The 19,611-nt window shown below is 41.8% G+C and overlaps 1 protein-coding gene across 4 annotated transcripts in view; it reads right to left on the reverse strand.

The window, feature by feature from the left end:
* The window catches only part of LOC117368802 (carcinoembryonic antigen-related cell adhesion molecule 21-like), a 62,359-nt gene that overhangs the window by 38,516 nt on the left and 4,232 nt on the right, over positions 1–19,611 (reverse strand). For 3 of the 4 annotated variants that reach the window (XR_004541030.1, XM_033962507.1, XM_033962505.1), the window contains exon 2: positions 587–940. Coding sequence is in view for 3 of the 4 variants with exons in the window: in XM_033962505.1 (XP_033818396.1) it covers positions 587–940 (354 nt within the window). In the remaining variant the exon portion in view is untranslated. Of the gene's footprint in view, positions 1–586; positions 941–13,827; positions 13,952–19,611 lie in introns of those variants that run through there. The other variant, XM_033962506.1, reaches the window with a different exon arrangement.

A 19,611-nucleotide genomic window follows, 5' to 3' on the forward strand; every position in this document is an offset into this window, starting at 1 on the left:
CCGTATTCTATCCATACATGCACAGATGCAGCCCCAAACTTGAAGCTTTTCAAAACCATGACAAAGTGCCAGGTTTTGAAAAGCTGTCCAGATGCCTGGACAGTCCTCTTAAAAAGAGGACATGTCCAGGTAAATCCAGACATCTGGTAACCCTACTGCTGGTAAGCTATAAGAAACTCTTTCCACCCCTGCAGTCTATTGGATGGGTTCCAGCCAACAGGTGCATGGAAGGCGGGCGCAGTAACTAAGATACAGAAGCACTTCCTTCCTCTATTTTCCTGTAGCTCTGCCGCATAGAGTTTGTTGCAGGGGAAAATATTGAGGGTGCTCGGGCACCCACAGAGCTGGCTGCTATGCTGTGACTTGTTTTTTCATCAGGTAAAAAAGGTGACTTCCATGGACACTCCCATAGTTTCCTGTTTCAAGAAGTCTGAATTTACTCAGGAGGATCTTTCCCAGTTGTCAGTAGTAATGTTTATCGTAGTCAAAGAGGAACAGAATGAGAGTAAAACAGAAAGAGAACCACCAATGATGGGGTTATATGTCAGAGAGGAGAAGGAGATATAATAATAAAATATAAACTCACCATAGACTGTTATAGTTACTGTGGCTTCTTCTTGTTGTGTTGTTGTTTGAATTAGCACAGTGTAACTGCCACTGTCATTTCTATTAAGTCCTGTGATCTCCATGGAACCATTTGGAAATCCTCTCACCCGCCCCTCATAGGGAGGAAACATTTGCTCAGGAAGTGTAGCTAAGTTATAAAACAGTATCTGACTAGAAGAATTTATTTTATCCCCTCTGTACCAGATGAAAAATGAAATATTCCCAGTGACACCACCAGTGAAGAGCAAGACATCCTCTCCCATTGCTGGAGTCTTCGGTTTCAGGACAATTGATATTGCAGCAAAAATCTGCTGACTCCACAAACCCAGACACACTAAAAGTGAAGGAGAGAAAAGAAGCTGTAAACATATGCAGTTGTTTACATTTCCAATGTCACTGAGACCTTGGTGGGAGCAGAGGTGTAGCCACAGGTGGGTCAGGGCCCACCCAAAATTGGGTGTATTTTAGTGTTACTGGCTGGGATTCTCAAGCCCTGCAAGCCAAATATCTGCTCCCTATCTGAATTCAGGCTCCAGCTCTATGAGATATTTTAGGGAAGGAGATAGGAAGGATTTTTCCCATATACTGTATAGGAGACTCCAAGTAACTGTTTTACAAGTTTTCTACTTTGATGTTATTTGTCTTTTCTCAATAACTGTAGCTTAAGACATTCAGTTAATTCTTAGTTAAGAACTATAACGGGCCTGGACTGATTTATCAGGGAAGGAAAAGTGTGGAGAAAATAGATTTTGGTGCTAACAACCTCCTGGTTGTACTGCTGCCAAACTGGAATCCAGATCAAATTCCTAGATAGTTAAACCTATAAACCAGTGTTACCTCTCTGAAGTTGTGCCCCCAGTCTGCCAACCAAAATATGCTGCTACAAAGGCCTCCAGCCTGATAGGGAAAAATAATTGTAATTACATGTAACCCTTATGTGCATCACTTTGCACTTATCCATGAAAAATTCTGTTTAGAAGCCCATTGTTTTAGTCTCACATGATCCTTTTGCAAATCCTTGCAAATCTCTGCCAATTCAAAAACTTTTCCTCTTACCTCAGTCTCGCGTAAGGTTACCAAATAGCTCCAGGAAAAGAGGATGGATTAAGACATCTGAGTTTTACTTCCATTGCTTTCAATGGAAGTAAAACCTGGATGTCTCAAGCCATCCTCTTTTATCTGGAGCCATATGGTAACCCTAGTTTCCAAGTTTATTATTTCTTTGATATGCGGTCTATCAAAGTTTATCTAGATGGTTTACAAGCAATAAATCCACTAAAACGATATTCATATACTCTATCCCCTTACCAGAGACTTTAGTTAAGCAGATATCTAAAATATACGGAGAAAAGACCTCGGTGAATCTTTTAATTGTACAATCTCTCAAATTGATCAACACTTTGAGATCTAATAATTTTGCTGTGACTGCTCCTACTCTATGGAACTCATTGCCTCTCCATTTGCGGATGGAATCCTCTCTAAAGCAATTTAAAGCAAAACTCAAAACCTTCTTATTTGAGGATGCTTTCGGATAAAACTGTCCTTTTCAGGACTAAACTAATGGCAGTCTCTCTCCCTACCCACTGTTTTTGCCCTTAAGTGTGCTTTATTTTAAATATTGTAGTTCTTCCCTTTTCCCTATTTGTGTGTAGTTAACCTCTTAGTCTCAGTCAATGGTTTTTGGGGTTGTTGTTTTTTTAACACTGTCTTGCTTTTAATATATTAATACTAATTTGTTTTGTTATTTTTAAAGATTTCCTTCTTTTTATTATTGCTGTACACCGCCTAGAAATTTGTATAAGCGGTATAACAAACTTTTTAATAAACTTGAAACTTGAGAAAAACTCAGGCAACTTCTATGGCAATTATATAATTGACATAGGAAACACATCCTGTCATAGGAAAAACTCTGTTCTAACTTATTCTCACCAGAGCCTATTTCCAGCAATTTTTAACATAAAGAACCTGCACTTATCTTTAAAAGTGTCTTTCTGTCCTCTGGTGTGGGCAAGATCACTGCAGCACAGTGAACAAAATCATTCGGTGCTGTTTCAATTAATTTGGTATAGCACTAGAAATTATCAAGAAATTCCAGATAGGCCCTGTTTCGCAGCCATGCTACATCAGGGGAATTTCTAAAAAAATAAAGAAAATCCAAGTTAATATACACAGTACTTACTGCACAAAAACAACATTCCGATAAAAGCTTACAGTTAATGAAATGAGCCGCTGCTTCAAAGATCTTCTCTAAGAAGATGGTGACCCGGCGTCTGGCTCAGCTTTTAAAGAGACGTGCTGCCGTTCTATTAAGCCAATCATGTCACAGGTAGAGGAAACAACCAATCATTACGGGGAGAACTAAAAAATGGCTCTCCATTCTACTCGGGCATTTAAACCCGTCAGAATGCAGGTTTGTAATTTAAAAATCCATTTCTGTTCTCGCTTCTGATGGAAAAAATTTTTCAATGATCCAGCAGCGCATGTCTTCAAATGAATTATGTATATCTAAACAATGTTGCACCATAGGTGCCTCTATCCTATTACATGTAATAAGATACCTGTTACATGTAATAGGATACCTACATGTAATAGGATAGAGGCACCTGATGCAGCATGGTCGTGAAACAGGGCCTGTCGGGAATTTCCGGATAATTTCCAGTGCTATACCAGATTAATTGAAACAGCACCGAATGATTTTATTCACTGCGCTGCAATGATCTTGCCCACACCAGAGGATAGAAAGACACCTTTAAAGATAAGTTTTTCTTAGACCAAGGATGTGTTTCCTATGACAATTATATAATTGCGTTTTTCTCCTGGAACACTGAGGTCTTTTCTCTGTATATTTTAGATACCTGCCTAACTAAAGTCTCTGGTAAGGGGATAGAGTATGTAATTATCATTTTAGTAGCTTTATGATATTTTTTGATATTCAGCTTGGGTGGAACTATTGTTTGTCACATTACAAGCAATAAAAACATTTTAAAACAAAAATAAAAACAGTATCCATGTATGACAATTAAGCATCTTGGAAGAAATGGAGGGGGTTTTTCAAAACCATACAGAACTAACATGACAGTGGAGAGGAACAAGAGGTAGTAAAAAAATACATAGAGAAAAAAATATATATAAAATGAGGGAAAGGGAAAGGATAAAACAAAAGGGAATACTTCACTTCAAAAGAACTCTAGCATGGTACTACTGAAATACTGCGAGGCTGCTTCTAAAAGGCAGAAGAAGTGGCTTTGGAAAGGTACCCATGGGCCAGGAGCACCTGAGATTACAGGTAAGCCTGGGGGGAGGCTATCCTGCATGTTGGTGAGGTGAGAAGGGATGAGAGGTTTGCATGGTTGAGGATAAGGAGGAAGGGGAATCAGAGTATTGTGATAGGGGGGCAGGAGGCTCAGAATTCCAGGACTTGGCTGAATGTTGGCCAAGACCCATAAAAACTCCAGCAGTCAACACTGGAACATTTAGCCCCAGATATTCAGTGCTGGTGCCTACACATCACCCAGCACTGAATATCCAGTGCTGATTTGGTCAACATTTTAAAAACTGCTGATGGCCACTATCTGATTATTGGCTTGTTGTGTTCTATATTTAAAGAAGAGTTTCAAAATCTTCTCTTACTGATTCTGATACAAATGATGCTACCAGAATTGATGAAGATGACAAACTAGGTGGATCCTAAAATATTTAAACTATCTTCAGGCAATTCTGTTGCAAATATTGCTCCTCAGAATCCCTTTCCTAGAGAGAGGTTCATAAAATACCCTCGTTATAACAGGAATGGAGTCAATATTAATAGCCAAAATCTCGGTCATTTTTTAACATATTTTCATCAAAAATACCAGTTAGTCAAGGAAATTTTTCTTCAAGATTTTTCATTATAAAGAAATATTCCACCTATTCAAATTTCCTCTGAATCAAAATTTTGGGCCCCTTATAAGAAGACGCAGGAGCAATTCTCCCATAACAAATACACTGAAGCCCATAAGAAGTGAATGTGATTAGGTGCATTTGCCACTACAGAATCGCGCCCGCTGCTTTGAAAAAAAGGGGCCCTTTGCTTATAATAGCACTACCTCTAATGAATGACATTTATCCACCTTCAATTCCAGTGCTTCGAAATGTTTTCCTTGATCTATAGTGAGAGCTTGCTCAGATACAGTTCCAGCAATACCAGATACTTGTTTTTCAACAAATTCAAATCATGATGATAATACTTTACCACATTATCAATGGTAGTCCACAAAGTTTCATGAGTAATTACTATAAGTTTCTGAGAAAGTAGTAAAAGAAATTGTCCAATTAAATTCACATTCTCAGAGAAAATAGTCTCTTCTTAAGCTCTATCCCTTTTCCTTTCAATATTTTCCTCCATTCCACATACCATACCAAATTAGATGCCATCAAGTTTGGCTCAAACTGCACCTCTCCAATTCTACCAAGTACTGATTATGGAGTAGAAACACCACCAGGCTACTTCAAGTTACTGCAAATCTCAGGGGTTAATGATATTTCCAGCACTTAAGGGGACACCATCTCTCCCAGCATTAGCGATTTACTAAGCAGCTACACCGAGACATTCTCTGCAGCTAGTCTGCAGCTCACAAAGGCATCTATTGGACCCCTCACTGGAAAATCTGAGGGATGGGCTGAAGTAGGGGGAGAGGAATCTTTCCCCATTTTCTCTACCGTAAGGTAAAACATAAATCACAGAAAGTGTACAACGGCTCATACAGCTAGTTTGCTATCAACACCATTTTCCTTGAGTTGATTTTGAAACCCATCCGTGCATGGACAAGTATGCTACTAAAATGAGCCTGATAATGACCTCATAATTATTCAAAAAGGACAAACAAAACAGGCCTAGTGATAGCTAATGCCATGCTGTCAAGCCCCACACTGATGGTAGGTGATACTCTGATGTTTGATTTCATCCAAGCCATATATAGTACTGAATTCAAAATTTGATAAATTATTTGGTTGACTCTGGTCTATGATTCAGTCTATCACAGAGATCTCTAAATTTGAACAGGAGGTATTAAAGCTGGATTCTGCAAGGATCTAGCAGAACCTGGATCAATGTAAGTCCTACTTATCAACCAAATGAAGAAACTGAAGGACTTGGAGAATAGGTCACAACATTGCAACCTGCACTTTGTAGAGTTCCCAGAATCCATCCAGATAGTGAGCTTGCATGAGTTCTTGAATGCTGGCATACAGAGGAATTGAAACTGGAGGAAAACTTGGTGAAACTTAGGGCCCCTTTCACAAAGCTTCATCACATTTGCCATGCCAGGAATCTCTACTGCGATTTGGTAAAACATGTCTTTACAGAGTTGAGCATGCACATCTACTTGGGCAGCAAGGAACGGAAGCTAACTGCTCGAGAATAGTTCTTGCAGACTTTCTCAATTTCACTCATAAGTCAGCAATCATTAGATTATACTGCATAAAATAGGAAGGAGACCTGTTGGGAAGAAAAATGGACATTGATTTTTCAGGACTACTCTGTCAAACTAGCTGTGAAACAAAGGGAAATTTCACCAATCTGCAGTAAACTGCACTCAAGCACTTTCATGCCATGGCATACCTAGCATATGTGACACCCGGGGCCCATCATTTTTTTGACACCACCCCCCCCCCATCTATATAAAAAATATGATTTTTAGTAACAATGCACATATCACACAACAAGAGTGTACCTAGGAAAAGGCAGCATCTTAAACACTGCAGTGAGCACTAGAACACCAACACATACATTGTAAAACTAAATAAGCCAGATCCCGCACAGTCAATTGATCCTGTAGTCAATGCCAACTGAAAATTATGTCCTTTTCATATACACAGAACAGAGATACAACCTCGCCCAATATGGAATAATCACAAAATAGATATATGTAGACAAGTTAAACTAAACAAGTTAAAAGTTAAACTGAACCGCCAAGAAACCAGACTCTGCATACAATGCAACACCACAACACCACAAAAACAATGACACATGTCCCCTAACACTGTGCAAAATATAAAGACAGTAGATATAAATTTGAAAAAACTGATACATAACAATCACCACTTTACACATTAACAAATAAAAATAAAACAAATAATGAGAAATAAGAAAATACCATTTTATTGGACTAATCCATTTTTCAATTAGCTTTCAGAGGCCAAATCTTTCTTCAGAACAGTACAGTATACTGCTGTTATGGTATCCTGTCCTGAGGAAAGGGGTTTAGTCCAAAAAATTGCCTTATTTCCATTTCCTATTTATAAACTTTTATCAATACAGTTACAATACTACTTGATTCTAAGTAAAGCAACAAAAAAATATTTTTACCTTTTGTCGTTTCTGCTTTAATCATCTTCTCTTTGCTCTCTTCTTTCTATACAGCGTTTGTCCTCTCTCCCTTCCATGCAACATCTGCCCTCTCTTTGCCCCATCCACCCAGCTTCTGCCCTCTCTCTACCACTTCAATTTACTGCCCACACTCTCTCTGCCCCTTCCATCTACTATCCACCCTCTCTCTCTTCCATATGACATCTTTCCTCTTTCTATGTCCCTTCAATAAACTGTAAGTCTGGGGTCCCTTCTCTCCTTTGCACATGATTCATTTCAGCTTCACCCCCTCTCCATTTTTCTGTCTCCATCCCTTCCCCTATGCTTTGGCATCTCTCTCTTTCTCTTCTCTTCTCCTTTCCTTCCTTCCTTCCCACTCCACATCATGGTGTGGTATCTCTATCTCCTTCCCTTCCCTCATGCCATGGCATCTCTTCCTCCCCCTCCATGGACTGGTATCTCCTTTCCTTTTTTCCTTTCCCTCCCTCCCATGGACTTGGCATCTCTGGTTCCTCTCCCTTGTCTTCCTTCTCCCTCCTTCCCTCTCTCTCCCCACTTGCGTGCTGCAGCTGCAGCATTTCTCTCCCCCTTCCCTGTGCAGCAGCAGCATTTCTCCCCCCCTTTCCTGTGAAGCAGCATCATTTCTCCCCCCTTGCCTGTGCAGCATTTCTTCCTCCCCCCTTGCCTGTGCAGCAATAGCATTTCTCTCCCCCTTACCTATGCAACAGCAGCATGTCCCCCCTTGCCTTTGCAGCATTTCTACCCTCCCCCCTTCCCTGTGCAGTATTTCTACCCTCCCTCTTCCCTGTGCAGCAGAAGCATGTCTCCCCCCTTGCCTGTGCAGTATTTCTACCATTCCCCTTCCCTGTGCAGCAGCAGCATGTCTCCATTTCTCCCCCCTTGCCTGTGCAGTATTTCTACCCTCCCCCCCTTCCCTGTGCAGCATTTCTACCCTCCCCCCTTCCTTGCCCAGCACGTCTGGCCGGTTTCCCTGCTGAAAGCCGTGGGCATCTACACCTCACCGATCTGCGGCTGCGGCGGAAGCCTCTCTGACATCGTGACGTCAGAGAGAATTATTCAGATGCAGCTGCGGATCGCGCAAGGAGCAGACACCCGCGGCTTTCAGCAGGGGAGCCAACCAGAACCTGAGCAACGCCGGTGAGCACCCGTGGACACCCCTGTTTACTGCCGCTGCTGTTGGTTAAGGAAAGGCAGCAGCGGCAGAATAGGGAGGGTGGCCGGCTGTGCACCCCCTTGGGGTGTGCACCCGGGGCGGACCTCCCCCCTCACCCCCGCCCTCTCCTTGGTACGCCACTGCTTTCATGTCATTCTTGAATAACCTGCCATTTTGCAAGTACAGCATGATGGCATATTCATCATTTGTGCTATAGGCCAATAACTTTGTAATGCAGCTTGAGAGCCTGTCAACAGCATTGACATTGAGATCTACATGCATTGGAGGGCATACTCAAAACTTTAAAATGTCCAAAAACCTGCCTAAGTCAGCACTTGGACATTCTAATAGCAGACACATACAAGTGCCAATAATCAAAATCAATTTTCTGAATATGCAGCAGCACTTTTAAGCTGCAGTGCGTCCAGAGCTCAAAGGGGAGGTATGTTATGAGCTTTAATCAGGTGGGCTTAAACCTGGACATACAGCAGCAATAATCAAAGTTTTCCTAGAGGGAACATAGACACCGGCAGTTAGACCTGTTTTAGTTGCATCTAAGTGCCCCAAAGCTGCCAAAACTAACCTGATGACCACTGGAGAAATTAAGGTATAATCCCCCCTTATTCCCCCAGTGGTCACAAATCCCAACCCCCTCCCACCACCCAGAAATGGGGGGGAGGGAAGAAACAGCATATTGAGGGCTTGCCATCAGCTGATCAAGGCAGAGAAATTTCCCTCAGCTGGGCCGGTTTCGGGGATTCCTGCTGGCTCAGTTGATGGGGATTCCTTCTGCCAGGATCAGATGAACTGGCAGGGAGATTCCTCCCTCCCTTCCTCACAGACACCTATCCCCCAATTCCCTATACAGAGAGCACCCACACTACACCCCTCCCTCGAACATCCCTCAATACTGGCAATACCCCACACACACACACATCACCCAACAGCACTGGCAACACCTCCCCACATCACCTGACACTCTCATACCTTGCACTACAAAATCTGCAGAAGGGAAGCCCACTCCCTCCTGCCTACAGCGCCGTGTGCTGCGAATGATGGGTCTTCCTCCTCCCAGTGCATCTTGGGATGCAGTGGGAGGGGCTTAAGGCCCTAATTGGCCAATCAGGAATCAGCTGAGCCAGCAAGAATTCCCCAAACTGGCTCAACTGATGAGGATTCTCCTGCCACAATCAAACAAGGTAGATGGGTACATCTACAAAATTTGCTTGTGTGCATTTTTCATGTGGCCGTTTTAATTTTTGAAAATGGCCAAAAAAGATAGACATCCTAAGGACCAAAACTTATACATAGTTCATTTTTGAAAATAAAAAATAGACGTCCGGCAGCTTTGAAAATGGACATTTTTTCTACTGGTTTTGTGGACATTGTGCCCAAAATGTCCAACCTCAGACTTAAACAACTTATCGAAAATGCCCCTCATTGTTTATCAATTTGCAATGGGTTTTTTGTGATTTTTTAGGGGGGGGGTTGAGTTTTGACAACAGGATTATTGGTCTGTAAACACTAGTCACTGATTTCTTTAGAGGTTTCTCAGACATCAATAGCTAATTGAGATCATTAGCCTGTATTCAGTTCTTCACTTGTCCTTTAATTGTGATGGTTACATTTGTGATCTGATATACCCCCTCCTTTACTAATGCATAGCGTGGGTTTTAGTGCCAGCAGCGGCGGTAACTGCTTCAACGCTCATGCAGTTACCACCGCTGCCAGTGCTAAAACCCTTGCTACGCATTATTAAGGGAGGGGGATACTTTCCAAAATGTACAGCTGTCAACCTATTGAGTCAACCTTGCTGTGAAGTCTGTAGTGGCGTACCTAGCATATATGACACCCAGGGCCGATCATTTTAACACCCACTCCTTTATATAAAAAAAAATATATTTTTATTAATAATTCACAAGTCACACAACAAGGGTGCACCTAGGAAAAGGTAGTATTTTAAACACTGCAGTGAGCACTAGAACATCAATATACCCATTGTAAAACTAAACAAGCCAGGTTAGTATAGATTGATCCTGGAGTCAGTGCTAACAGGAAACCATGTCTTTTTCATACACATAGAACACAGATATACCCTCGCCAAGTATGGAATAAGATATCACAAACTTAAATTAGAAATATGTAGACAAAAGTTAAACAGAGCTGCCAAGAAGCCAGACTCCGCATAGAGTGCCACACCACAGAATCAGAAACAGTGAGCCATGTCCCCTAATACTACGCGAAATATAAAGATAGCAGATGTAAATTTGAAAAAAAAATGACAAATCATCACTTTAAAAATTAACAAGTAGAAATAAAACAAAGGATGGAAAATACCATTTTATTGGACTAATACATTTTTCAACTAGCTTTCAAAAATCAAAACCTCCTTTCTCAGGTCAATACAGTATACTGCTGTTATAGTTATAGTATCCTGTACCTTATTTCACGTTTATCAACACATTTACAATACTACTTTATTCTACAGCAACAAAATATATATATATATATAGATAGATAGATAGATAGATAGATAGATAGATAGATAGATAGATAGATAGATAGATAGATAGATAGATAGATAGATAGATAGATATAGATATAGATATATGTTTCTACCTATTGTCATCTCTGGTTTCTGCTTTCCTCATCTTCTCTTCACTCTTTTCTTTCCATCAACTGCCCTCTTTTTCTGCCCCTTCCATCCACTGTCCACTCTTTCTCTATCGCTTCCATCCACTGTCCGCCCTCTTTCTCCTCCCCTTCTAAATAGCAACTTCCCTCTTTCTATGCTCCTTCCATAAACTGTCTACCCCCTTCCCCTTAAATCTAGTCTGTGCCCCTTCTCTCCTTTATATATGATCCATTTTAGCATCACTCCCTCTCCATTTTTTCTCTTTCCTTTATGTCACAACTCCTACCCCATGCTCTGACATCTTTCTCTTTTCCTTTCCTTCCTTCTTTCTAACCCTCCCCACCCCATGGACTGGCATCTGTTTCCTAGCCTCTCCAATACTTCCTTTCTTTCTCTCCCTCCCTTAAAGTCTAGCAACATGACATAATCAGGCTTGAGGAATGGGCATCGACATGGCAGATGAGGTTCAACGTGGATAAATGTAAAGTGATGCATGCTAGTAACAAAAATCTCATGCACGAAAACAGGATGGCCGGGGTGGTACTTGGAGAGACCTCCCAGGAAAGGGACTCGGGAGTTCTGATCGACAAGTCGATGAAGCCATCCACACAATGTGCGGCGGCAGCAAAAAGGGCGAACAGAATGCTAGGAATGATAAAGAAGGGGATCACGAACAGATCAGAGAAGGTTATCATGTCGCTGTACCAGGCCATGGTACGCCCTCACCTGGAGTACTGCATCCAGCACTGGTCACCATACATGAAGAAGGACATGGTACTACTCGAAAGGGTCCAGAGAAGAGCGACTAAGATGGTTAAGGGGCTGGAGGAGCTGCCGTACAGCGAAAGATTAGAGAAACTGGGTCTCTTCTCCCTCGAACAGAGGAGATTGAGAGGGGACACGATCGAAACATTCAAGGTACTGAAGGGGATAAACTTAGTAGATAAGGACAGGTTGTTCACCCTCTCCAAGGTAGGGAGAACGAGAGGGCATTCTCTAAAGTTGAAAGGGGATAGATTTCGTACAAACGTAAGGAAGTTCTTCTTCACCCAGTGAGTGATAGAAAGCTGAAACACTCTTCCAGAGGCTGTTATAGGGGAAAACACCCTACAAGGATTCAAGACAAAGTTAGACATGTTTCTGCTAAACAAGAACGTGCGCTGGTAGGGCTAGTCTTAGTTGGGGTGCTGGTCTTTGACGAGAGGGCCACCACATGAGCGAACTGCTGGGCATGATGGGCCACTGGTCTGACCCAGCAGTGGCAATTCTTATGTTCATCTCTCTCTCCTCTCCTCTTCCTTCCCTGGTCTTCCTTTTCCTCTCTTCCCTCCCTACCCCCCTCTCTCTCACTCTTTCTCTCTCATTGTCACCTCATCACTACCAAAAACTTGTCTTCTATTATCAGCAGTGATAGCATTCATAACTTGCTGCTCTGGCCAGCATTGGGGTTTCCTCTTTGCCGGTCCCACCTACTTACTGCTTCTGTAAAGGCAGGACCTGGGAGATATGAAGGCCCAACACCAGTGGAGCAGTGAGTTGTGAACACTGCTACTGGGGCTGCGGCTGCTGGAAGGGGAAGATACTGGCCCTAGGAGCACCCCCTTATGGGCTGCACCAGGAGTGGAGAAGGTGCGGAGGCGTGCTACGAAGCTAGTAAAGGGTATGGAAAATCTGAGCTATAAAGAACGCCTCGGAAATCAGGGATTGTTCACCCTTGAGAAACATAGAAACATAGAAATAGACAGCAGATAAGGGCCAAGGCCCATCTAGTCTGCCCACCCCAATGACCCTCCCCTACCTATCTTCTTTGAATAGATCCCACATGTCTATCCCATTTGGCCTTAAAATCAGGCACGCTGCTGGCCTCAATAACCTGAAGTGGAAGACTATTCCAGCGATCAACCACCCTTTCAGTAAAAAAGAATTTCCTGGTGTCCCTGTGCAGTTTCCCGCCCCTGATTTTCCACGGATGCCCCCTTGTTGTCGCTGGACCCTTGAAAAAGAAGATATCTTCTTCCACCTCGATGCGGCCCGTGAGATACTTGAATGTCTTGATCATGTCACCCCTCTCTCTCTGCGTTCCTCGAGTGAGTATAGCTTTAATTTATCCAGCTGTTCCTCGTACGGGAGATCCTTGAGTCCCGAGACCATCCTGGTGGCCATTCTTTGGACCGACTCAAGCCTCTGCACATCCTTGCGGTAATGCGGCCTCCAGAACTGCACACAGTACTCCAGATGGGGTCTCACCATGGATCTATACAATGGCATAATGACATCAGGCTTACGGCTGACGAAACTCCTACGAATACAACCTATGATTTGCCTTGCCTTGGATGAAGCTTGCTCCATTTGATTGGCAGTCTTCATGTTCTCACTTATGATCACCCCTAAGTCTCGTTCTGCTTCAGTTTTTGTTAGGATCTCACCATTAAGGGTGTAAGTCCTGCATGGATTTTGGCTGCCCAGGTTTGGGGGAAGATCTTATAGCCCTCAGCTGACCTAGCTTAAAAAACATTCTCCTAGCCAAGTCATTGATATGGAATTTCAAGGTTAGTTTTGCATCTAAGATAACTCATATAGGGGCTATTTTACTAAGCTGTGCTAAAAAGTGGCCTGCGCTATCAGAGCTTCATACGTTAAAAAGACCTAATTCTCCTGTGAAATGCACAAAAAATATGCTTGAAAATCAGGACAATTTTTAATATTTCTAAGAAAGAACTGTTAACTCTTTTTTTTTTTTAAGCAGGCAATTTTCAACCTGGCTAATTTCCCTCTGGATAAGCTGCTTTGAAAATCATCCTCTCAAGGAAGACAAAATATGCAGATCCCCATTATTGAGGGATGTGGAGTGAATGTACTCTGCAGAGATATTAAGATGCATTTTTCTGAGTACTGATTATTAAAATTAATGCTGTCTGTTTCTACTTGTCCAGATTTGTTTCAACATTTTATGTATGTAATCATTTTGTAAACCGTTTTGATATAAAAAAGAGGGTATAGAAATTTTTAAAATAAATAAATAAAAGAATCTGACATGCACAAACGAGACTCACAGGAAACACTGACCTAAAGTTGAGAGCTGGAGAATCCTGGCAGAAAGACCCCAAGAGATGCCCATTCCTCATGCAGAAGTTACAGTGAGATCACCTCTGAGGGAAAGAGGATCTGGATTCCTCAATGTGCTGTGACTTACACTGCTCTATCTCATATAACAGCCTCTCAGGGGGTTTTCACTACTTCTGCTTGAGGTGAAAGATTAACAGATAAATATTAAATTTTAATCACACAAGGAACTCTAATTTCTATCATGTGATATGTTCAGGTTTTTTATGCTGTCATATCTGATGTGTTTTGTGTCTGCTAAGTCCATACATTATAGAGATGGCTCAGACAGAAAAGATGTTAAGTGCTATGCAAGATTCTCTTTGCAAATATTCTTAAAGTTGCTTTTGCTCTGCTGTTTCCTTTAAAGGACCTCAATTAGTGTAGTCTGAGATGTGACATTGTTTGATAGTGGCATCCTCTGCTGTCTGATTGAGGTACTAAGTCCTGCTACCATGCTTCCCCGAAAATAAGACAGTGTCTTATATTAGTTTTAGGCCCCAAAAACGCACTAGGTCTTATTTTCGGAATATGTACATGATCATCTCTCCCTTCCTCTCCTTCACCCCAATTCTTCCTCTTTCCTTTCTCACCCCCACATGTGCAGCATCTTTCCTCCACTCCCTCCCATCCCTTATACAAATTCCTTAGGGTTTAAGAGTAAATTTGCAATCTCAGGTTTTTTAAACTTAAAATTTAACAGTTTAGATTTAAAATTGGAAATTTATATTATTTATTAAATTGATTTGATAAATTTATGATTAAATAATTTACTAATGAAATAATTATTTTAATGTTAAGCTAGATCTGTTAGGATGTCACTTTATATTAAATTATTTATTAAGGGATTCATGTTTTTCTGTAGATGTCGGTGCTTGTAACTAAGGAGGCATAGCCCCTGACGAAACTAGAAGTGAACGGTTGGGCAGCCATCAGGCGCAAAGATAAGTGCCTTTCATTACAGCACTTTAGAGCACTTTTACAGCACTCTATGCACTTTATAATTTATAGCCTGTTGAAAAATTAACAAAAAGATTTACTGCACACACTATTTGCTAGGACCAATGATGAAAACACCATCCCAGCAAGGGCATGAATAGAATTATAAGTAGTGCCTTGGGTATTTGAGGTCTAGCAAGAAATCCACTTATTATAGTTTTGTCTTTATCCAAATGGCCCTTCTAGTCTGTCCATCTGCAGTAACCATTATCTCTTTCTCTCTCAAAACTGGGGGAATCTGTCTGGGTTTAACTGGCTCTCCTGATTCCCCCACTTACCTCCTCCCCCGGGTCCGGCTGCTGTAATTGAATCTTTGGGCAGTTGTCAGTAGCAACGAGGTAAGCCTTTTGCGCCGCCTGCCCCAGAAGCCGCCTCTCTACTGGGACTTCCTGTACCTGCTTAGGCGGGACTTGCAAAGAGGCAGCTTCCAGGGCAGGCTGGTGACATCAGGCTTACCTCATTGCCACTGCCAGCTGCCCAAAGATTCAATTACAGCAGCTGGCCCATGGAAGAGGTAGGTGGGGGAGTTGGGAGCTAGAGAGCAGTTTTGGAGGGGACTGGAGAAACAGCATGGAAGGAGGGAGAAACAGCATGGATGGAGGAAAAGAGGGAGGAGGGCTAGAGAAGCATTATGAAATGGAGCAAATGCTGGAGAAAAGAGCATGGAGAAGAGTAGTGCTGGATGGGAGAGACAGAAACAGCAGGAGAGAAGGTTGGAAGGAGAGGGAGGGGCACCCATGGGAAGGAGGTTGGATGGAGAGAAAGAAAGAAAAGCACTCACAGTAGAGGGGGCTTGGAAGGAGAGAGAGAGAGAGAAACACCTGTGGGGGAGAAGGGTTGGAAGAAGAGAGAGAGAGAGAGAGAGAAGCACTAAAAGGGTGCAGGGAATGACCTTTTTGTGGCTTTGGCATATCAAATGACAACACCAAATTCTAAAACTTGTTCTGGAAAACTACTTTGAAATATACACCACAAGGAAGCCTCTGCTAGAGAAAGAGCATGTTTAGAAGCAAATACCTATAGTTATGTGGAAAACAGCACATCAACCACCAGAATTGTTAGATCCTCAAAAATGTTAACTATACTGTTAATGTGCCTAAGGGAAGGAAAAGATTTCAGAACACCACACACAAGAACCATTGAAACCTCCTTTAGCTTTTAATAGACAGAGTGCATAATTATCAGTCTAAATATTTTTTATTGGACTAACTCGATATACTGAAATAAATATTTGAGAGCTGCAATCACAAAATGGGGAAATTCTTTACTAGATTTTTTTTTAAGGTCCTGAGAGGCAGTTCCTGCTTCGTCACCAGAGGCCATTGTAGAACTAGCTCTTAATCCTTTCCCCTATCCCCACAGTTCCACTGATGGCCATATTTTTATACATACAGTATATTATATATAGATATATACAGAGAGAGAAAGAGATACATATACAGAAAATTTAGATCTATGTGGCTGGATATCACTTATCTGGTTGAGTATGATATTCAGCATTTAACCACATAAACTGGAATAGACAAATGCAAACTGTTCTGAGCTCTCTTGGGAGAACGGTATAGAAAATTGAATAAATAAATAAATAAATACATTTTATGCAGTCCTATTTGTCTGGCACTAAACCACTTTAGTTCCGATTCCGCCCTTGGACCACCCAAAAAATTGTCAACTATGAATTTGACGATTAATGCTAATATTCAGTGGCATTATGTAGCTAACACCCCTCCCCCCCCTTATCAGCAAGGGCTACTATTAAATTGGGCTATTTCATCAAAAGTTGAGTTATTTCAGCACAGGGTCCCATTTTATGCAATGAGACACTACCTGACATAACAGTAGCCCATACTAATGACTTCCCCCTAAGTGCTGCTGAATATCAACCTTTCTTGCCTAGTTTAATCACTTTGAATATTGACCCCATTGTTACCAAACTAATGGTACAGTATGTCATAGTCACATTAATCTTAATATGGTGAAAATAATGGAATAGTTTGGATTACATACACAAGAAACAAAAACTTATAATTGGAATCAAGCAGTATGATTATTACAAAATGCAAACAAAATGTTAATATGGAAACAGTTGAGTTAATAAGACAATTTTCAAGAAAATATTGTTAAACATCAACACAATCAAACATTATGAGACTTTTGTGTAATGTGGGTGAAATGCGGTAAATGAAATTAAAATAATGAAAGAGAGACATAAATCCTGGTTATACACATGGACACATACACCCTCTTCTACAAAACTGTGCTAGCAGTTTCTAGCGTGGGGAGCCGTGCTGAATGGCCCACGCTGCTCCCGACGCTCATAGGAACTCAATGAGCATCAGGAGCTGCACAGGCCATTCAGCGAGGCTCTCTGTTCTCTCTCTGCACTAAACGCTAACGCGGTTTCATAGAAGAAAGGGATAGTATAGAATTAACTTCCTGTGGAACTCTATTTATGCATGTACCACTTTGAAAATAAATTCACAGCAAATTTCCTGGAATTAAATTGGTTATGCCCCCTAACAATCATGGACTGAATAGCTGAATGGAGGTTATTGCTTTCATTTCCTGTTTCTTAATTTGGAAATTGGGTTTGCTTCTGTATATTTTGCTTTACCTTCTCCAAGCTATTTTCTGTTACACGTATACTTGGATTGCTATGATTAATGTTGGAAAAAATAAAATGAAAATGAATTCACTGAATGCAAACTAACATACTTTACTGTGATTAGTTGTGTAAACTCGATCATCTAATGCCTCCTAAACTTTTGAAAAATTAGCAGCCTTACTTTATTTTTTAAAAATTCCCTCCATAAGTATACTTTAGAAAAGGAGATTATGTACTTACCCTGGTAAGCTCTTTTCCAGTAATAAGTGAGACATTCTAGACAAGTGAGTAGTGTCCCCATGGCCCCATGTTCGGATTTTTCTCTGTGCCTCTTCTGTACTTTACTGAGCTCCTCAGCTCCACCTACTGTTAGTACCCAAGCACCAAGGGCTACCAAACCAACACGAAGTAGAGACACCCATAACAATCAAGGTCATATATGTTCTGCTCAAATGGGTAAATTGAGAACATCAGCTGCAAACAGCCAGCAAAATCCTCAAAGGAGCTTAGAAACTACTCCCACAGAAAAGAGGAACATTTATACAGTATACTCCCCAGCCCCCAAGGGCTGACTGGCATCCAAGTTACAACTTGGAGATGCATGAATTAAACTGAGACAGAAGTCAGGTGCAGGAAGGACAGGGAAGGAGCCTAGAATGTCTCGTCTATCTACTGGAAAAGAGCTTGTCAGGGTAAGTACATAATCTCCTTTTCCAGTGCAATAGGTGAGACATTCTAGACATGTGGGACATACAAAAGCAGTCCCGAAGAAACTAGGGCAGGCTTACAGCGCCAACTATCAAGCCTGAGGACCCAAAGGCAGAGTCCTGTCTCACCTCCACGTCCACTCTGTAAAACTTGGCAAATGTGTATAGAGAGGGCCACGTTGCTGCCATGCAAATCTCCTCAGGAGAGACAGCTCTAGCTGTGGCGAAGAAGCCACAGATCTATAAGAATGCACCTTGACAGAAACAGGAGACTGTTTCCCAGAAAGAATGTAGGCTGACTAAAGGGCCTCACTGATCCATCTGGAAATCATGGCCTTAGAAGCGGGAGCATCCCGCTTGACTGAATGAGACAGCACAAACCAATGGTCAGAAAGACAAAATTCTTTTGTGACCTCCAGATAGCGAAGAAGCACTCCATGCATATTTAGGTTCCTCAAAACATGATCCTGTGTCTTTGAACCAACAGGCAGAAAAACAGGCAAATGGACTCCCTGTTAACATAGAAAGCTGAAACCATCTTCGACAGGAAGAAAGGAACCATGCACAAGGAAATCCCAATCTCCAAGCTTTGGAGGAATGGTTTACTTCAAGAAAGAGCAACCAGAAAGACCATCTCAAATGCCAAGTCCAAAAGGGACTTGCAAATAACGAAGGATAAGAGGTGGACAGTTGCGGTGGTGGGAAGACCCCTGACGAAACTGTTGTGAAACATGTCGGGTCTCACCGCTAGTCCATACTGAGAAATGAATAACTCACCATTACTGAGATAAGTAATTATAAGTAAAAAATGATAAGAAACATACAGTACTTAAAAACAGTAGACCGGTGAGGATTTCACCACTTGAATCTCCCCGTTGAAACACCTTGGTGGGACAGAGGAGTTATGGTTCTGAGGTCTCTAGAAATTGATCAAGGAAATGGTTGAATCATTCACTAAATTAGGAAGGGGAGTTTGATGAGTACCTTAGAAACATTTTTAATAAAATAATATATTGATTTTTCTAAGGAAATACCTGGCCAATTACGGTATTTTGAACAGAAGTCCAAAAGGGAAGCATCCCAAAAGGGCTCAAAGGGAGTCTTGGATAGACCAGACAGCACCAAGTTGAGGTCCCAGGAAAGGAGCGTCAGATTAATCAGTGGTCCAATGTGACGAGCCCCTTTCAGAAATTTGGCAATGTCAGGGCGAGATGCCAAAGACGAAGAATGGCCCCAGGCTCAAAAACAAGAGAGCCCAGCCACTTGGACCTGAAGGGATGCTGCAGAGAGGCCTTGATCAAGACCAACTTGGAGAAAGGCCAGTACCACCGAAAGAGGAGTGGAATACGACACTGCTTGGTCTTGGGCGCACCAATACTGGAAAGTCTTCCATGCCATAGTGGAAGCAAATATAGCAGTTGACAGCTTAGACAAGAG

This window comes from Geotrypetes seraphini, chromosome 11 (assembly GCF_902459505.1).
Source record: "Geotrypetes seraphini chromosome 11, aGeoSer1.1, whole genome shotgun sequence".
Lineage (NCBI taxonomy): Eukaryota > Metazoa > Chordata > Amphibia > Gymnophiona > Dermophiidae > Geotrypetes > Geotrypetes seraphini.